Genomic DNA, 16,347 nt, shown 5'->3' with positions numbered 1-16,347 from the left:
AATTTCTAGCTTCTGCGTTGCACAAACTGGCTTTTAGCCATTGACATTTAACTTTTATTTTTCTTTTACCAACTTTATCTTTTATACATATTATTGTATTACTTATAAAATTCTTATTATTCCTATTTACATGAGCTCTTTTTTTCTATTATTTATTATTTATATTTTTTATTAATTTTTTATTTGACATTATATATTTTTATAATGATAATTTTTGTGCATTATATTTATTATTATCTTTTTATAATATAATTTATTGATCCTATTAGGTAAAATAAATTAAACAAAAAAATTAACTATAAATAATAATAATAGTAAAAAATTATAGCGTACTAAAAAAGAATATTAAAAATACTAAAAAAATACCATATAAAAACATATAAAAAATATAAAAAAATTAAATATATAAAAAAATAACATTATAATTTAATGTCATGTCCTTTTTTAATAATTATCTATTTAAAAGTGATTTTAATTAATATTATTCACACAATATTTATTTTATCAAAATCAATTTTAGTATAAAATTGCTAAACATAAATCATATCGATACAAACTTATTTCTATCCAAAATTAATTTTATAAAATCACTTTTATTCAAACTCCAGTTTGAGCAAACACAATCTAAACCCAGACTAAATATTAATAAGAAGGTGAAGACTAAAGAGAGGGTAGAATATGGGAATGTGAACGCGGTAAAAGAAGTCAAACAGTGGTACGTAAGCTGCGCTGGAATGCGAGATGGTGGCAACGTCATGAGCTGGGGCGAGTAAGAGTAGCTGCAGTTTAACTCTGCTCAGCACACTGTGTTCTTATAAATGCGGGTTTTTGACTCGCACGCTCTCTCACTCTTCCAAGTCCCACCCTTCCCTCCCGCAACAGCAAACGGTTTTTCTTTTCTTTTTCTTCTTTCTCTCTCTCTCTCTCTCTCTCTCACACACACACACAAACACACCACAACCACCATTCCCCACTACTGCGCAAACACACAAACATCTCATTCCCTGCTCCAACCAATGGACCATCATCATCGTCTAGGGTTTCTCACCTCCTCCATACTCTCTCTCTTACAGGCAATGCCTCTCTCTTCCTCCACTTTTTACTCTTTCCTGTTTAGTTTCTGATTTCACCATCACTCTTTCCTATTCCGCTCTTCTTTTGTGGAGCCGTGTTTCTAATTCAAAATCTATACTCGCGTTCGCCTCCTCTGCTCATCATTCTTCCTCAGATTCGGACGATACTTCTCAATTTTCTTTTTTCTGTGAGAAAATGGATCCAGAGATGAACCGCTGCTTCTTTTTTTTTTGTAATTATTATTGTTTGAATAAAAAGGATTATGGAAAGTTGCATTTGGTTTCGTTGTCAACGGGGAAGTAAATGAGCCTGTGGTGGTGGACAACTGTGGAATTTCAATTAGAATTGGCGGAGTGTGAAACGGAGGAGAACATTCCGATGATTTCGGAATGCTTCAAGATTTCGGGGATGAATATGAAGCTTCCATAAGTAGAATAAATTATACTGAGGCGATGCTGTATCATAAGAAGTTTAATCCATTTTTTTCCAGCTGTTTATGGTGTTCATTATGGCTGCGCAAACGTTATGAGCTTGCAAATTGTACGGACATTATGAATTTGCAACCTGTTATACGCTCAGAACACTACTGACGCAGAAAGGGTAAAATAAAAATTAAAAAAAAGAAGAAGAATGAAACAAAAAAAGAAAAGAAAAGAAGAAGATAGATATTTTTCCTGGAAATTTGAATAAGCACTCTCATCACAAAAGTGGAGGTTATTTTGTATCTTTACAACTTCGATCCATCCTTTATGGATTAGACCTTTTTTCTTTTTTAACTTCCCTATTGAAGAAACAGGGGTGAGAGAGATTTTCGCCAGAGTATAATTTGTTCTATTCATGAGCTCGGGCGGTGTTTCCTTGCTTGAATTGGATTTGATTGAATGCAACGGCATTGTGCACCTTACTTGGTCAGATTGCTAATTTTTCTCATTCATCTTTTGCAGGTTTATGTAATTTTATTTTTAGTAGCAGCACACAATTTTTCGGCATCTGATGCTGCAGCAACTGGGTAAGCCACCTTCATACCTATGCACAAGTACAGGCGTGGGTTCTTGTACCTGACAATGATTGGTTCATGAACAGCTGTCTTCCAGTTCTGGAATTTCCATAATGAATTTGAATGTGTGGAGGACAGAATATGAATGTCCGTAATGATACAATATATTCAGTTCCATTTTCCTTTCTACAGGGAAAAACATGCCGAGAATCATTGTGCAATGTATGACATTTGTGGAAAGCGCATCGATGGTAAAGTGGTGAACTGTCCCTATGGTTCCCAAGCTGTGAAGGTATATATATTTATTTATTTCTACCTTTCTGTTTTCAAAATCAGAAGTTAAGAAACATAAACCTGTTTGGTCACACAATATATAATTATGAAGATTATTTCAGTTTGAACTTGAAAGCTTTAAAGTGTGGCTTGATCCTATCAATTATTGTATCTTTCAGCCAGATGATTTGCTTTCATCGAAGATCCAAAGTTTGTGTCCAACAATTACCGGGAATGTTTGTTGTACAGAGGCTCAGTTTGACACATTAAAGACTCAAGTCCAACAGGTAATCCTTTTAGCTAGATTTTCATTGTTAATGCATACTCATCATATACATACTATTTGAATTGATCAAACAAATGGGTTTCATCTTTCGTATTTTGTTGAAAGCAATTTTTTGGATATTATGGATTCCATACTAATACACTGGCTAGTGATAGTAATGCCTGTCCAGGTCATGGTGCTACATCTTTCTAGTTTATCTTTCTCATCAATCAATATTACTAGCATTTTAAATCCCAATGCTTATGCTTTCAATACTCTGGCAGGCTATTCCTTTTCTTGTCGGTTGTCCAGCATGCTTAAGAAACTTTTTGAATCTTTTCTGTGAGTTGACATGCTCTCCAAATCAGAGTTTATTTATCAATGTGACATCAATCGACAAGGTAAGGCTCTGTACATTCTTCTTTCCAATGCTAACTACTCTGAACAGAGATGTCACCAGTATTTGCGGTCGTATGCTTTTATGTTACCATTATCAGTAAATCAGATGCAAATCACAAATTGCTATCGCGATAGTTTTAGAATGCAATTATTACTGAAGACTCCAATTGTTACAATTTGCAGGTAGGTGGTAATTTCACGGTGGGTGGGATTGACTATTACATTACTGATGCTTTTGGTGAAGGTTTATACGATTCCTGCAAGGATGTAAAATTTGGCACGATGAATTCTCGAGCTATGCAGTTCATTGGCGCCGGTGCTCAAAACTTCAAAGGTAATTTGAACTTTGAATCCTATAAATTATAAGTGGGGCCATGGGTGTTTCTCTAATCGTATAAAATTATTCTTTTATTGTATGAATTTGTGTTGCTTACATTGAGATTGCCTTTTGCAGAATGGTTTTCTTTTCTTGGTAGAAAAGCTGCCCCATATAGTCTTGGTTCACCATATGCGATTACATTCCAACCAAACCCAATCAAGTCATCTGGCATGAAGCCTATGAATGTTTCAACTTATTCATGTGGTGATATTTCTCTTGGATGTTCTTGTGGTGATTGTCCTTCATCATCAGTATGCTCTGATTCAGTTTCAACTACCACCCATAAGAGGGATTCCTGCACTGTGAAAGTCGGGTCTTTAGTGGTAAGGGAGCATATTATCAAGATTTTGATATTTCCCAACACACTTGTATCTTGTTTGTGACAAATAAAACATGGTTTAAGTTTAAATCTAATCAATGTCCTTCACTAATATGCTTTTACTGTTTGATATCTGTAGGTGAAATGTGTTGATTTTATTTTAGCAGTCCTATACATCATATTGATGGCTGTGTTCTTGGGTTGGGGATTTTATCATCGTATAAGGGAGAGAAAGCTGTCGTATAGAACAAAACCAGAGTCTAATGTCATTAGTGGCAGTGTGGTGCACTCTCATAATAGGGAGAAGGATGAGAATCTCCCCATGCGTCAGGTTATAATATGCCATTTTTTTCATTATATGAAAACTTGAGAACTGTTTTATCTTTATTTTAAAATTTTTAAACAAGGTTTTACTTCACTTTCTTCCTTGTGAATGCTTGTCATAAATCTGACTCTGTTTTGACTTTTTACTGATGATGATGAATAAGATGATTGAAGGGGCTCCAGAAAACCGAAGTGGAGTTCAGCTCTCCACTGTGCAAGGATACATGTCAAAGTTTTACAGGTCACTACCCTTGCTATGGTTGTGATATGTGAACTTATATATGGACAATATCTAACCTCTTTTTGCAAACATGATCAGGAAATACGGATTGTATGTAGCTAGAAATCCAATTACAGTGTTGTTATCATCTCTGGCTATAGTTCTTCTGCTCTGTCTGGGGCTAATCCGATTCAGGGTTGAGACACGGCCTCAAAAGGTAACTATCCCATGGTTGTTTCTCTGTTGTTTTAAATGCTCTGCTTAATTCTATTCTTTTTTCTGAAGAAGCTTGTATCCATCTCTGACAAAAATTGTTTTGTTCTTTGTAGTTCAGCTATTCAATGTATTTGATTTCTCTATCAATAAATATATTTCTTATTTCAAATCCGAGAGCTTATAAGTATTTGGCTTTAACTCTCCTCTCACTTGTCTTGTAATAGTATTAAAATACAATGAAAGATTGGCAATTTTGACTTCTAATGTACTGAAAAATGAATTGAATAGGGAATGAGGAAGTAGCTTTTTTGTTCTGTTATCTTGGCTTTCTGAACTTCCTCTATCGTCTTCTTCATATAATTCTTTGAATCAGCATTAATTTTTTAATATAACTACCTACATTTCAGCTTTGGGTAGGACCTGGCAGTAAAGCAGCACAAGAGAAACAGTTTTTTGACAGCCATCTTGCTCCATTTTACAGAATTGAACAGGTTTTTATGTTGGCTCCTTTTTCTTTTTTCTTGTTAGTCCTCATCAGCTTGTCAAGTTCATTATTGATGCAGCATGCAAAATTCTTCCTTTAATGTTCTAACTATTTTATTTATCAACTTTCTTTCACTTTCTTCCCTTTTCTCGTGGAAATTTATTCATATATTTTTTTTCTTTGACTTCCAACACTTGCATATAGGGAAGATAAAATACTTCAGGACTTGTAGAAAAGCTACCATTCTTAAATAAAGCCTTAGACATTATACATATGTGTCAAATGGCATAAAGGAGCACTCTTATCATTTCTCCTCTAATAGCTTAATTGATGTCAATATTGACTGGATTTGATTTTTCCCTTTTATTTAGATGAATGACACTTTTATTTTTCAGCTCATACTGGCCACAGTACCAGATAAAGTGAATACTACATCACCAAGAATTGTGTCCGAGGAAAACATTAAATTTCTCTTTGAAATACAAAAGAAAGTAAGTGTTCCATTTAGTAGTACTACATAAATATTCTGTTCATATTTTGGGATTGTGAAGGCATTCCTTAATGCTGTCAGGTTGATGCAATTCGTGCTAATTATTCTGGCTTGATGGTATCTCTTCAAGACATCTGTATGAAGCCACTAGACAAAGATTGTGCCACTCAGAGCGTCCTGCAGGTATAGTTATTGATATTCAAAGATTGTGCCACTCAGAGCGTCCTGCAGGTATAGTTATTGCATGATTTGAACATCTTTTTATTAATGTTTTTTTCTTCCTGGTTGTAGTACTTCAAAATGGACCAAAAAAATTTCGATGATTATGGCGGAGTTGACCATCTCAATTACTGTTTTGAGGTACCAAATTTTATCTTCGCATCTTGAAGTTGATTATAGTAGTAGATGTTAATTTTGGATATTTGCAAGTTTGCATATAAAACAATAACAAAGATCTCCTGCCAGAATATGGCTTATATTCAACTATAATAAATTTCTTTGTGTGAGATTTTTACTTTTGTATAATTGCAGGATGCAACTGACCTGATTATTTTCCAATGTTTCTTTCAGCATTATTCCTCAGCAGACAAATGTATGAGTGCATTTAAAGGTCCTCTTGATCCAAGCACCGTCTTAGGGGGTTACTCTGGGAATGATTACTCTGAGGTACTTTCTCTACTCTTCTACTTTTTAATAAGTTGAAATTTTGTGGAGCATATGATAACTATATTTTGATCTATCAAGACAGGCATCTGCGTTTATCATAACTTATCCTGTGAATAATGCTGTTGATGGAGAAGGTAATCAAACTGCCAAGGCAATTGCATGGGAGAAGACTTTTATTCAGTTGGTGAAGGTAATATCCTGTACTTATTTTTTTCTCCCTTCCTTTTGCTGATCAGTATTTTCATCATCCCTTTATAAGAATCACAAGTCCCCACATATCCTTATTCTGCATTGGCCAATTCTGTTCCGCAGAAAGGAACCTTATCAAGAGTGCTGCATTGTCATTCATCCCTAGGAAGTACTTATGTTGTGTTCGATTCTCATTGAGTCTTAACATTCACATTTAGCTTATTTTAGTCATCCAATAACTAGTCCCTGTGGCCTATCTAACAGAGATTGAATAAATTTTCTAGTAGGTTACTTGGTCGTCTTGTGATGTGAAAGAGTCATGGAACTATTGCCATTCCCATCATTTCTCTTTTTCTTGATTTCCCATGTTTACTATGTCCTTTGATATAGGATGAGCTATTACCGATGGTGCAATCAAGGAATTTGACACTTGCTTTTTCGTCTGAAAGCTCCATCGAGGAAGAGTTAAAAAGAGAAAGTACTGCTGATGCTATTACTATAGTGGTATCACCCTCTTTCTGATTCACGATGTTTGCTTGTCTTGAATAATATTTAAGAACAATTTTTAATCTGAGGCATGATTATGGGAACTATGTGAATTGAGTTATATGCCTTGTATTTCTAAAATCGTTTTTATTTGTTGATACCAGTTGTTTAATCCCTCATTTTATTGCAGGTTAGTTATCTCGTGATGTTTGCATATATATCTCTTACTCTAGGAGATACACCACATCCTTCTTCTTTCTATATTTCATCGAAGGTGCAGTCAAACAGCTGTGCTACACCATCTTTCTTTTTATTCTCTTTTTTCTTTATCTTGGTTCCTCCATGTTGCTCCACTTTATTAATGTACATGATGACAACAGGGTGCATCAAACACTTCTCTCACCAAGTAGGAGATTTTTAAGGTACCTAAATATATAATTCTGTAATTCTGGATTACAGGTATTGCTTGGTCTTTCAGGAGTACTGCTTGTTATGCTTTCTGTCCTTGGATCAGTTGGATTTTTCAGTGCCCTTGGTGTTAAATCAACACTGATCATCATGGAAGTTATCCCGTTTCTTGTTCTAGCTGTAAGTCATTGTTTGCCTGTTCTTTCTGAAATCTTGGTTGCAATTTAAAATCAGAAAAAATGTGCCAGCTGATATTTAGAAAGAAAAGCTGAGAACTAAATGAAATTTGGATAAAAAACTGAAGTTACTATAAAATACCATTTTCCTTTTTATTTTTTCAAAAAAAAAAGTGTTTATTGCCATTTGTATACAATATCATTTCTGAGCTTTTGAGACAAACTAATCATATTGAGTGCTACAAAGAATTATCTTTGGTAGCCTAAAGCATCCCATCCTTAATATAGGATTGTTCCGTTCAAGCGAAATGAACAACATCAATGGTGATTAGGTCCATAGAGATAAAGTGTGCCTACCTGTCCCAACTTCTATTTAGTTGCAAGTTTGTTTAATCAAAGTTTCTATAGAAATGGATAATAAAATATCTACAATGCTATAGTAGCAGAACATCATAGTCAAATTCAGCCATTGTATTGCCAATAACCAACTCTTTTTTATTTTTCAATCTTGTTTGGTTAGGTTGGTGTGGATAACATGTGTATACTAGTTCACTCAGTAAAAAGGCAAAAACTTGAGCTACCTTTAGAAGAACGAATGAGCAAGGCTCTTGTGGAAGTTGGACCATCAATAACATTGGCTAGTTTATCAGAGGTTTTAGCATTTGCAGTTGGATGCATTATTTCGATGCCTGCATGCCGCGTGTTCTCCATGTTTGCAGGTAAGTTTTTCATTTTGGAATTTTATGACTTTGCTATAGTCTCAGTTGCTTCTCCTGTTGTGTAAAATTCTAATCCTTAAATTTCCTTCATCATTTCTTTCACAGCATTGGCTGTTCTTTTGGATTTTCTCCTCCAAGTTACAGCTTTTGTTACTCTGATAGTTCTAGACTCCCTGCGAACAGAGGATATGAGAGTCGACTGTTTTCCATGCATGAAAGTCCATTCCTCACATGCTGACCCTGATAAAAGTATGAACAAAATATTACTTCATGGAACTACAATATCTTACTATATCTTGTCTCAATTTGATTACGAGCTTTCCCCAATTCCTCTATAACTAGAATGAGACCCGCATTACGTGCGGGGAGGTAACTTAATTATACTATATAGTATATTCTAATATTATTTAGAGAATGATTAGATAATATGCATACTAATGTTAAATTGAAGTGTTTTATATTAAAAATATTTTATAAAATATTTATTTGATAATTTGCATATAATTCCATATAATTATTCAATTAAAATATAATACAAATTGGATTATAGATTTTTTTAGGAATTTGAATTCATTTATTTAAAAAAAAGATATAATTTTTTTATATTAATGCTGTACAAATGTACATATTTATTGTTTTCATTGTTTGCAAATAATTAAAAGAAAAAGTTAGAAAAAAATAAATTCGAATAAAAATACCAAAAATATAGTATAAAATTATGAATTAATTTTATAATCATGATATATTTAAATATACATAGTAAGGAGATGTTGTGCCAAATTTGAACTTACTTGAAAGAGTTTTTAACAATTTGTATGAGAGATTAACAAATAAAGTAATAGTAATAAGAGTTGTATGTAACATGATTCGTAAATAGACCAAATTGTGTAGTAGTAAGAGTCTTATATAACATGTATAAGTGAATCAAATAATGTGGGATTTCAATATTTATAACTGAAATTTTATAATTATGATTATTATGACACTTTATTTGTATATATTTATTGCATTTAATTAATAATTTATGTATCAATTGAATAATAATAATAATAGGTAAGAGTTTTATTTTTATTTTTATTTTTTAAAATGATTAGTTGATTCTCATATGTTACTATGTATTTAGAAGTGCTGATGTGGCATCATTAGAAAAAATAATATGGCTAAAACTCATTGCATAAAAAATTAGTATCAACCTTTTATAAATTATAGATAGATAGATAGATAGATAAGTTGTATATTTGGAGGATGGTCATTTATTGAAGTTTGTTTTTTCTTAACTTGTCAGGAATCGGAAGGAGAAAGCGTGGTTTATTGGCACGCTATATGAAGGTAAAACAACATCTGTATTACCAATTCAATGACTTATTACTGGTACTTCTAAAATATATGACCAAGTTACTAAGAATTTAGGGCAATATTACCTTTGTATGTGCTGCTTTAATGTTGTCATAAATTTAATTTTTCTACGATCTTCTACTAATGGAGGCTATGACTTTGTGTCAAGCCTGGTCAGCAGGCATTTATCCCTAATATTTATGTTACAATTCCTGGTTCTGTCAACCTTTTGAGTTTCTTTTTGTCATTTTTGTATGGATTTTAAATTAATTAACATTGTCTTTTTCTCCAACATTTTTTTACTTCAGTACAGTGTTGTTTACTACCTTGTTTTTATCCCATTGATTGTTCCTTACCTTTTTTCAGGAGGTTCACGCTCCCATTCTGAGCATATGGGGAGTAAAAATTGTTATTATTGCTATATTTGTAGCATTTGCATTCGCTAGCATTGTAAGTCTTCATTTTTCTTTGCACTCTTGTAGTTGTTGTGACATTAATCAAATCATACATGTAATTTCATTTCACTATACCCCATTCCTATCTTAATTTGTCTTCATCTGAACCTTATAGGCACTGAGTACTAGAATTGAACCTGGTCTGGAGCAGCAGATTGTTCTTCCACGAGACTCGTATCTTCAGGTTTAATACTTTCGTCTGCTCCCTACTACATTCATGTTTCTTTTTCATGTGTAATTTGTTATCTTCAAGCTCGTATATGTCTTCCGGCAGGGATATTTCACTAATGTGTCAGAATATCTCAGAATTGGACCACCTTTGTATTTCGTTGTGAAGAATTATAACTACAGGTACTAAATGTTTGGTTCATCTCATCCACTATTATGCTTAATGTGATAAATTTTTAGGACTCTGTTAAAGTTAAAGTGATGCATTCCAGTGTTACTGGTTACTGCTGTGTTTTTGTAATGTTTCTTTCTTGTTCATAGGTGTTGTAATGGATATAAAGTGAAATCATACTGAAATTAGCTTGAATAATATTTATTGTAACTTGTGGTTCACAAAGTTTATCCACTTACGCTAAAAGGTAGCATTGATCATAAGTTGTTTCACCCAACCAAAGCTTTATGAAGTTAATTGTTAATTCTTCACTGAGTCTTCTTCAGTTATGATATATTAGTATTTCAGCAGGAGCAGGGTAAGTTTGAAAGTATTCATGATTCATATGTCTCTGACTGGGACATACTTAATCTTGCCTTAGTACTAGTTATAGTCAAGAATGATTAATTCTAATGTTATTTCCTCACTTCAGCTCAGAATCAACACAAACAAATCAGCTTTGCTCCATTAGCCAATGCAATTCAGACTCTCTTTTAAATGAGGCAAGTCATTAGCTGTTAAGTGGCTTTACTTGATTCTATATGATGTAGCCATACCTCATTTTGGTTTTTCCTGGCACATTCAATGTTACAAATTCTTGTTTATTTTATTTTTACTACTATTATTATTGATGGGCCATTGGGTTTTCTTTTTATAGTTGTTTTGTTTGCACTCTGCCAGCAGTCCATGATTATCTATCAACTTGGACACTTATTATGGGTGCTGTCTTTTACCATGTAGATTTCTAGGGCAGCCCTTGTGCCAGAGACTAGTTATATTGCAAAGCCAGCTGCCTCTTGGCTTGATGATTATCTTGTGTGGGTGTCTCCAGAAGCATTTGGGTGCTGCAGGAAGTTCACAAACGGGAGTTATTGTCCTCCTGATGATCAGGTCTGATGTACATGATATTTTTTGAACTTTTCTCGGATCCCAATTTTGTGATAAAGACGTGCTTATTACATTCTGTTAGGACTCTCGATCATAGTTTTTACAGTAATTTCACATACAGAATTTTTCATGACCTGGGGAAATGTATTCGTTGTAGCCAGAAGATTAATGAACATTGCTAGGATTTACTCAATATAGTAGACCTAAACTTTCATTTTGATTACTTTATTTCTTCTATTTTTAGTGATGCTAAATAAGAATATTCTAGCAGAATAATTGTTTAGTAGCCAAAAAAAAAATTGGATCACTACCTGGAAGATGAGTTTTTGCTTTGATTGAAAGGGAAAATGTGTCGATGAAGGATAAGATTTCAATGTAGTACTCCAAGTTTATCATGATTTTGCTTTAACTGACTAAGGTTTTTCCTTATTAATCCAGCCTCCTTGCTGCTCTGCTGGTGAAGGATCTTGTGTTTCAAATGGAGCATGCAAAGATTGCACAACGGTATGCTATTTTATTTTATTTTTCGTTTTATTTATTTTGGATATTTTGTAAAGTAAACTATGATGATTTCTTGTTTTGTTTTGAGGCCTTAATCAAAACAATATTTGGATTGTGCAGTGTTTTCGTCATGCAGATTTGCGGAATGATCGTCCCTCTACAACACAATTTAAGGATAAACTTCCATGGTTTCTTAGTTCTCTGCCTTCTGCTGATTGTGCAAAAGGTGGTCATGGGGCTTACACCAGCAGTGTAGATCTGAAAGGTTCGAGTCGAATTCATTCTTTCAAGTCCTTTTTTTCTTGTTTAATTCAACATAGACATGGGTTGGGGTATCCTGGAAGCCCAACCAGTTTAAGTTGCTGTGTGAGTACTATCTGACTTTGGTATGAACTATTTGGGTTGCATTTTCAGGCTATGACAGTGGTATTATCCAGGCATCATCATTCCGTACTTATCATACTCCACTCAACAAGCAGGTAGGATTTCTCATTGTTTGTTCCATGATTACTGTAGCATCAAACAGTCCAAAGTTTAACAGTAAAAAATTTTTAGATTGACTATGTTAATTCCATGAGGGCTGTTCGAGAGTTTGCTTCAAGAGTTTCTGATTCTTTAAAGGTGATGTTTCATTCATTTCTACTTGGTGAATCATGTTAATTTTTGTCCTTTTAGATATATAATGTTGAAATAACATCAGCATGTAACACTGTATCTGGATCTGGAAATCCAGACATACTCTTTTGTTGTGCTACATTTACTATGTCCAAGCTGAAATTCCTTTTCTGATGCAGATTGAGATCTTCCCATATTCAGTGTTTTATATGTTTTTTGAGCAATACCTTAATATATGGAGGACTGCACTGGTCAATCTTGCAATAGCTATTGGTTAGTATTTTGAGAAACCCTATGCATTTTCTCATGCCATCATAAGCCTTTTCTGGTCAGAATTCTGTGCAAGTAAAGTGTTCTTTTCAAGAAAATATATGGATGTTCATATGGAAGAGACTGAAGGGGATTGATCCTTATGGAAATAATCTTCAATTTATTTATTAAGCATGTGTGTTGATTTTGAGCTTGTAAGATATTAACAAAATCTTATAATGGATGTAACAGGTGCAGTATTTATTGTGTGCTTGGTTATCACATGCAGGTGGGCATCAACTTATTTTGGGAATGATTTTCAAGCTATATTTTTATCTCTCTTCCAATTTCCACAATTTTGTTAAAGCATTTGATGAATCAATTGTCTTGGTCTAATAATCTTTTTGATTTAAAACTCTGTAGTTTATGGAGTTCAGCAATCATTTTGTTGGTGTTGGTGATGATTGTTGTCGATCTCATGGTATTTTCTTTCTTAAGCTGTACTTGATTTTTCACTTCCCGTTTATTGAACCATGTCATACAGTTCCTAGTTGATATTTTTGAATTCTGCATCACCTAGTTAATTTGTTTAAGATTATGCTTTGTAGGGTGTGATGGCCATTCTGAATATCCAGTTGAATGCTGTTTCAGTGGTCAACCTTGTTATGTCAGTGGGCATTGCGGTCGAGTTTTGTGTACATATGACTCATTCTTTTGCTGTTAGTATCACTCTGCTTTCCAGTATTTTTCAATTTGAATTATCCATATGCATAATTGTATCATTTTGAAATTCTTCATGTAAGAGCTATCAAAGTTATTAACTCTTTAATACTTGATATTTTCTCTACAAAATGGTTTTTGTCAGTTGCTCATAATTTTTCTCTACAAACTGGTTTCTGTCAGTTGCTCATGACCAAGTTTTACTGCAGGTAACTAGTGGAGACAAAGATCAACGTGTTAAGGAGGCTTTGGGTACAATGGGGGCTTCAGTCTTCAGGTGATTTGTCCTAGCAGCAATTTAATTTTTAGTTTGAATCAATCAGCATCTGCATCCAACCTAGTGAGGCGGTCCCAAATTTTACCCACCAGCCTTGCCTAACGGTGGATTGGCGGGTTGATGGGCTAAGCCCGCCAATTCTCTCTCTTTTTTTTTGAAAAAATTTTTAAACTATTAAATATTAAAAAATATATATAATTTTACTAACATTTCAATAAACTTATAATTTCTAAAGACAAAAAAATTATAATGTCTAAATTCACAAACACTAAAGTTTTTATAATTTTAAATATCTAATAAACATAATCATCAACCAAGTTTTTTTGAAACAAAATAATGAAACCAACATTGTCCAAAGCAAAACATGGTCCAAAAATATAATTAAACATTGTTCAAGTTTCTAATCAATCAAACATAGTCTATATTATAACTTAAAGTAAAACGAACAAACATTCCAAATACAAGCACAAAAGTAATATTCCAAATTCAATTATGATCTTTAAAGCCAAAAGCCCGCCCCGTCCCGCCAAAACCCGTGAATTAGGTAGTGCGGGTTAGGCGGACTTTTTTATTATTGTGGTCTCAAATTTATAGCATGGCCCGCCTTTTTTGGCGAGTTATGCAAGCTTGCTCAGCGGGTTTCGGCCCGTTTGCTACCCCTAAACCCAAGAACCATTTTATTTTCTTAAATTTATGATATCATTTCTGAAATAGATTTACTTATACGCTGATTGCAGTGGCATTACACTAACAAAGCTTGTTGGAGTTATTGTTCTTTGCTTCTCAAGGACAGAAGTTTTTGTGGTATTATGAGTTCCTCTTTAGTTTATCCCCTTAATTATGGACAGAAGTATGTGTGTATATATATTTCTATACTAACTTTTGCATTTTACAGGTATATTACTTTCAGATGTACTTGTCATTAGTACTTCTTGGTTTCTTGCATGGACTTGTTTTCTTGCCGGTCAGTGTTGTTTTTGTTTTTGCTTTTGTTTTTCATGAAAATACATTGAAAGGGTAGAGCGCCAGGAATACTACAACATACTAAGGATGATCACATTCGAACTTTCAACTGTCTTCGAGACTGAACATATTTTGTTTTTATTGTTTTTGGCTGTAGGTTGTATTAAGCATCTTTGGTCCTCCTTCAAGATGTATTGACCAAGGGGAGGATCATTCATCAACTACTTCATAGAACATACAGTAGTGATTGGATTATGCGTCGTCGGCAACTAGTTAAGAAGCATCTGTGAAGTACAGAATGTTGATAGGCGAAAAGGAAGATAGGAAAATACACCAATTTTGACTTGGCCGCCACTGAACTAGTAGTGTATATGATGACTCATTGGTACCCAGTTAAGCACCTCTTGTATGTAAGGTTACTGTGAAAGTAATGAAAAAAAAAAATTTAAAATGAGATAAGGTTCATAGAAGAAAATGAAGTTTTATAGTATATATATCTGATGAAATTACTAGATTCTGAAGACGAAGTGTGTTGATCCGTAGCGTGCAATAGCTGACTGAAATCGTGTTACAACTAGGATTAGGACAAAGGAGGAGCTCAAACCAATGTAGCTACCTAAGTAACATTTAAGAAAAGTTTCATTTTTTTTCTGATTGGATGTAATGATAACCAACTGTATGTGCACACTAATACCTAATAAGTGACGTTGCCAATCACTTTTTTTTCGTCGATGCTAAATTACAATGGGTCCTTTATTAAAATGCTGAGTGTTGGTCCTGGTAATGCGTTCAGGTGGTGTAAGCTCTTGACAAGTTGAGTAGTTGACATAAAGAAATGAGGCAGAATCCAGAGTCATTTGCACCCTTTAAAAATGGAAAAACGCACACGGGAGTCTATGACGTAAGAACAAATAGAACATATGAGATGACTTAATCGTTAATATATAGTTATATAATGACAACACTCCACATCCTGACAAGTGACAACGCTGGCTGGTAGGGTTCTCGGCAACCATGAATGTGCAAGTGATGTATGCAATTTGCATACGTTCATAAAAATTTAATTCAATAGCGATTTTTCTTACTTTTATGACGCACTACGGCATTAAAGCTAATGAATATATTGAAATGTTTAGGTAAAGTCGTTCTGGCGCGAAATGCTAAAATGACTCCCCTCCCCTCTATTTTATAAATGTACATTCATCTTCTTTTTAACTTTTAAAAAATCTCCTCTTTAATCCATTTTAAATTTTTTGTACATATCAACCTTACACAGAGATTATCAACTCAAGATGAGACAAAACATTTGAATTAATAATTAGAGCGGTTTAATGATCGGTTTGGTTTTCAAAACCTTGGTCCAGATTTTAAGAAAGTCAAAAATTTAAATATATTTTCAAATCCTCAAGGATATAAATGTCTGCCGATCAAAAGTTTAAGGAAATATTTGTCATTTTTTTCAAAAGTTAAAATAGTACTTACTATATTAAAAGATCAACGTGATTTGTCTGGCATTAACTTTAGAAAAGGAACTTAGGAATATTTTTGACTTATAACGTATGTCCCTTCCCTCTACTTTAAATGGTTTTTGGAATCCCCCATCTATTGGTACTTTTAAGATTAATTGTGATACTAGTTATTTTGGTTCGGGTCATCGAGTGATAGTGTTGGTTTTGTTTGTGTTATTAGAGATTGTAATGGGAGTTGGCAAATGGAGTGTTTGGGAATGATTGAGAGTAATAGTATTCTTCAAGGAGAATTGTTTGCTATTTGGAGAGGATATCTCTTACCTTGGGATGTGGGTCAACGAGATGTTATTTGTGAGACGGATTATGTGGAAGTATTTAATCTTATTACTCAAGATGGTTTTGGGTTTGTTGA

The 16,347-nt window shown here is 33.6% G+C and overlaps 1 protein-coding gene across 2 annotated transcripts; it reads left to right on the top strand.

Moving 5' to 3' along the window:
* The first annotated feature begins 865 nt into the window (after window positions 1-865).
* On the top strand, window positions 866-15,338 carry LOC130944243 (uncharacterized). Of its 2 annotated transcripts, XM_057872466.1 has the most exons (39): window positions 866-1,073; window positions 2,019-2,083; window positions 2,264-2,363; window positions 2,524-2,631; window positions 2,894-3,010; window positions 3,192-3,342; window positions 3,463-3,710; window positions 3,846-4,037; window positions 4,195-4,271; window positions 4,350-4,467; window positions 4,874-4,957; window positions 5,346-5,441; window positions 5,522-5,623; window positions 5,732-5,800; window positions 6,011-6,106; window positions 6,189-6,296; window positions 6,686-6,799; window positions 6,972-7,055; window positions 7,241-7,369; window positions 7,886-8,084; window positions 8,190-8,333; window positions 9,370-9,413; window positions 9,786-9,869; window positions 9,990-10,058; window positions 10,149-10,225; window positions 10,687-10,756; window positions 10,995-11,144; window positions 11,580-11,645; window positions 11,763-11,907; window positions 12,057-12,121; window positions 12,198-12,263; window positions 12,437-12,530; window positions 12,759-12,795; window positions 12,930-12,987; window positions 13,115-13,225; window positions 13,436-13,503; window positions 14,241-14,307; window positions 14,399-14,467; window positions 14,624-15,338. In XM_057872466.1, exons 1-39 carry the CDS (start codon window positions 1,017-1,019, stop codon window positions 14,696-14,698), a joined length of 3,873 nt encoding a protein of 1,290 aa, XP_057728449.1. In that variant the 5' UTR covers window positions 866-1,016; the 3' UTR covers window positions 14,699-15,338. The 2 variants fall into 2 exon arrangements, with proteins under 2 accessions (XP_057728449.1, XP_057728448.1); XM_057872465.1 differs by lacking the exon at window positions 866-1,073 and having other exon boundaries at window positions 1,319-2,083.
* Window positions 15,339-16,347: the final 1,009 nt, after the last annotated feature.

Source organism: Arachis stenosperma, chromosome 8 (genome assembly GCF_014773155.1).
Source record: "Arachis stenosperma cultivar V10309 chromosome 8, arast.V10309.gnm1.PFL2, whole genome shotgun sequence".
Lineage (NCBI taxonomy): Eukaryota > Viridiplantae > Streptophyta > Magnoliopsida > Fabales > Fabaceae > Arachis > Arachis stenosperma.
This window is presented reverse-complemented; position numbering and strand designations above follow the sequence as displayed.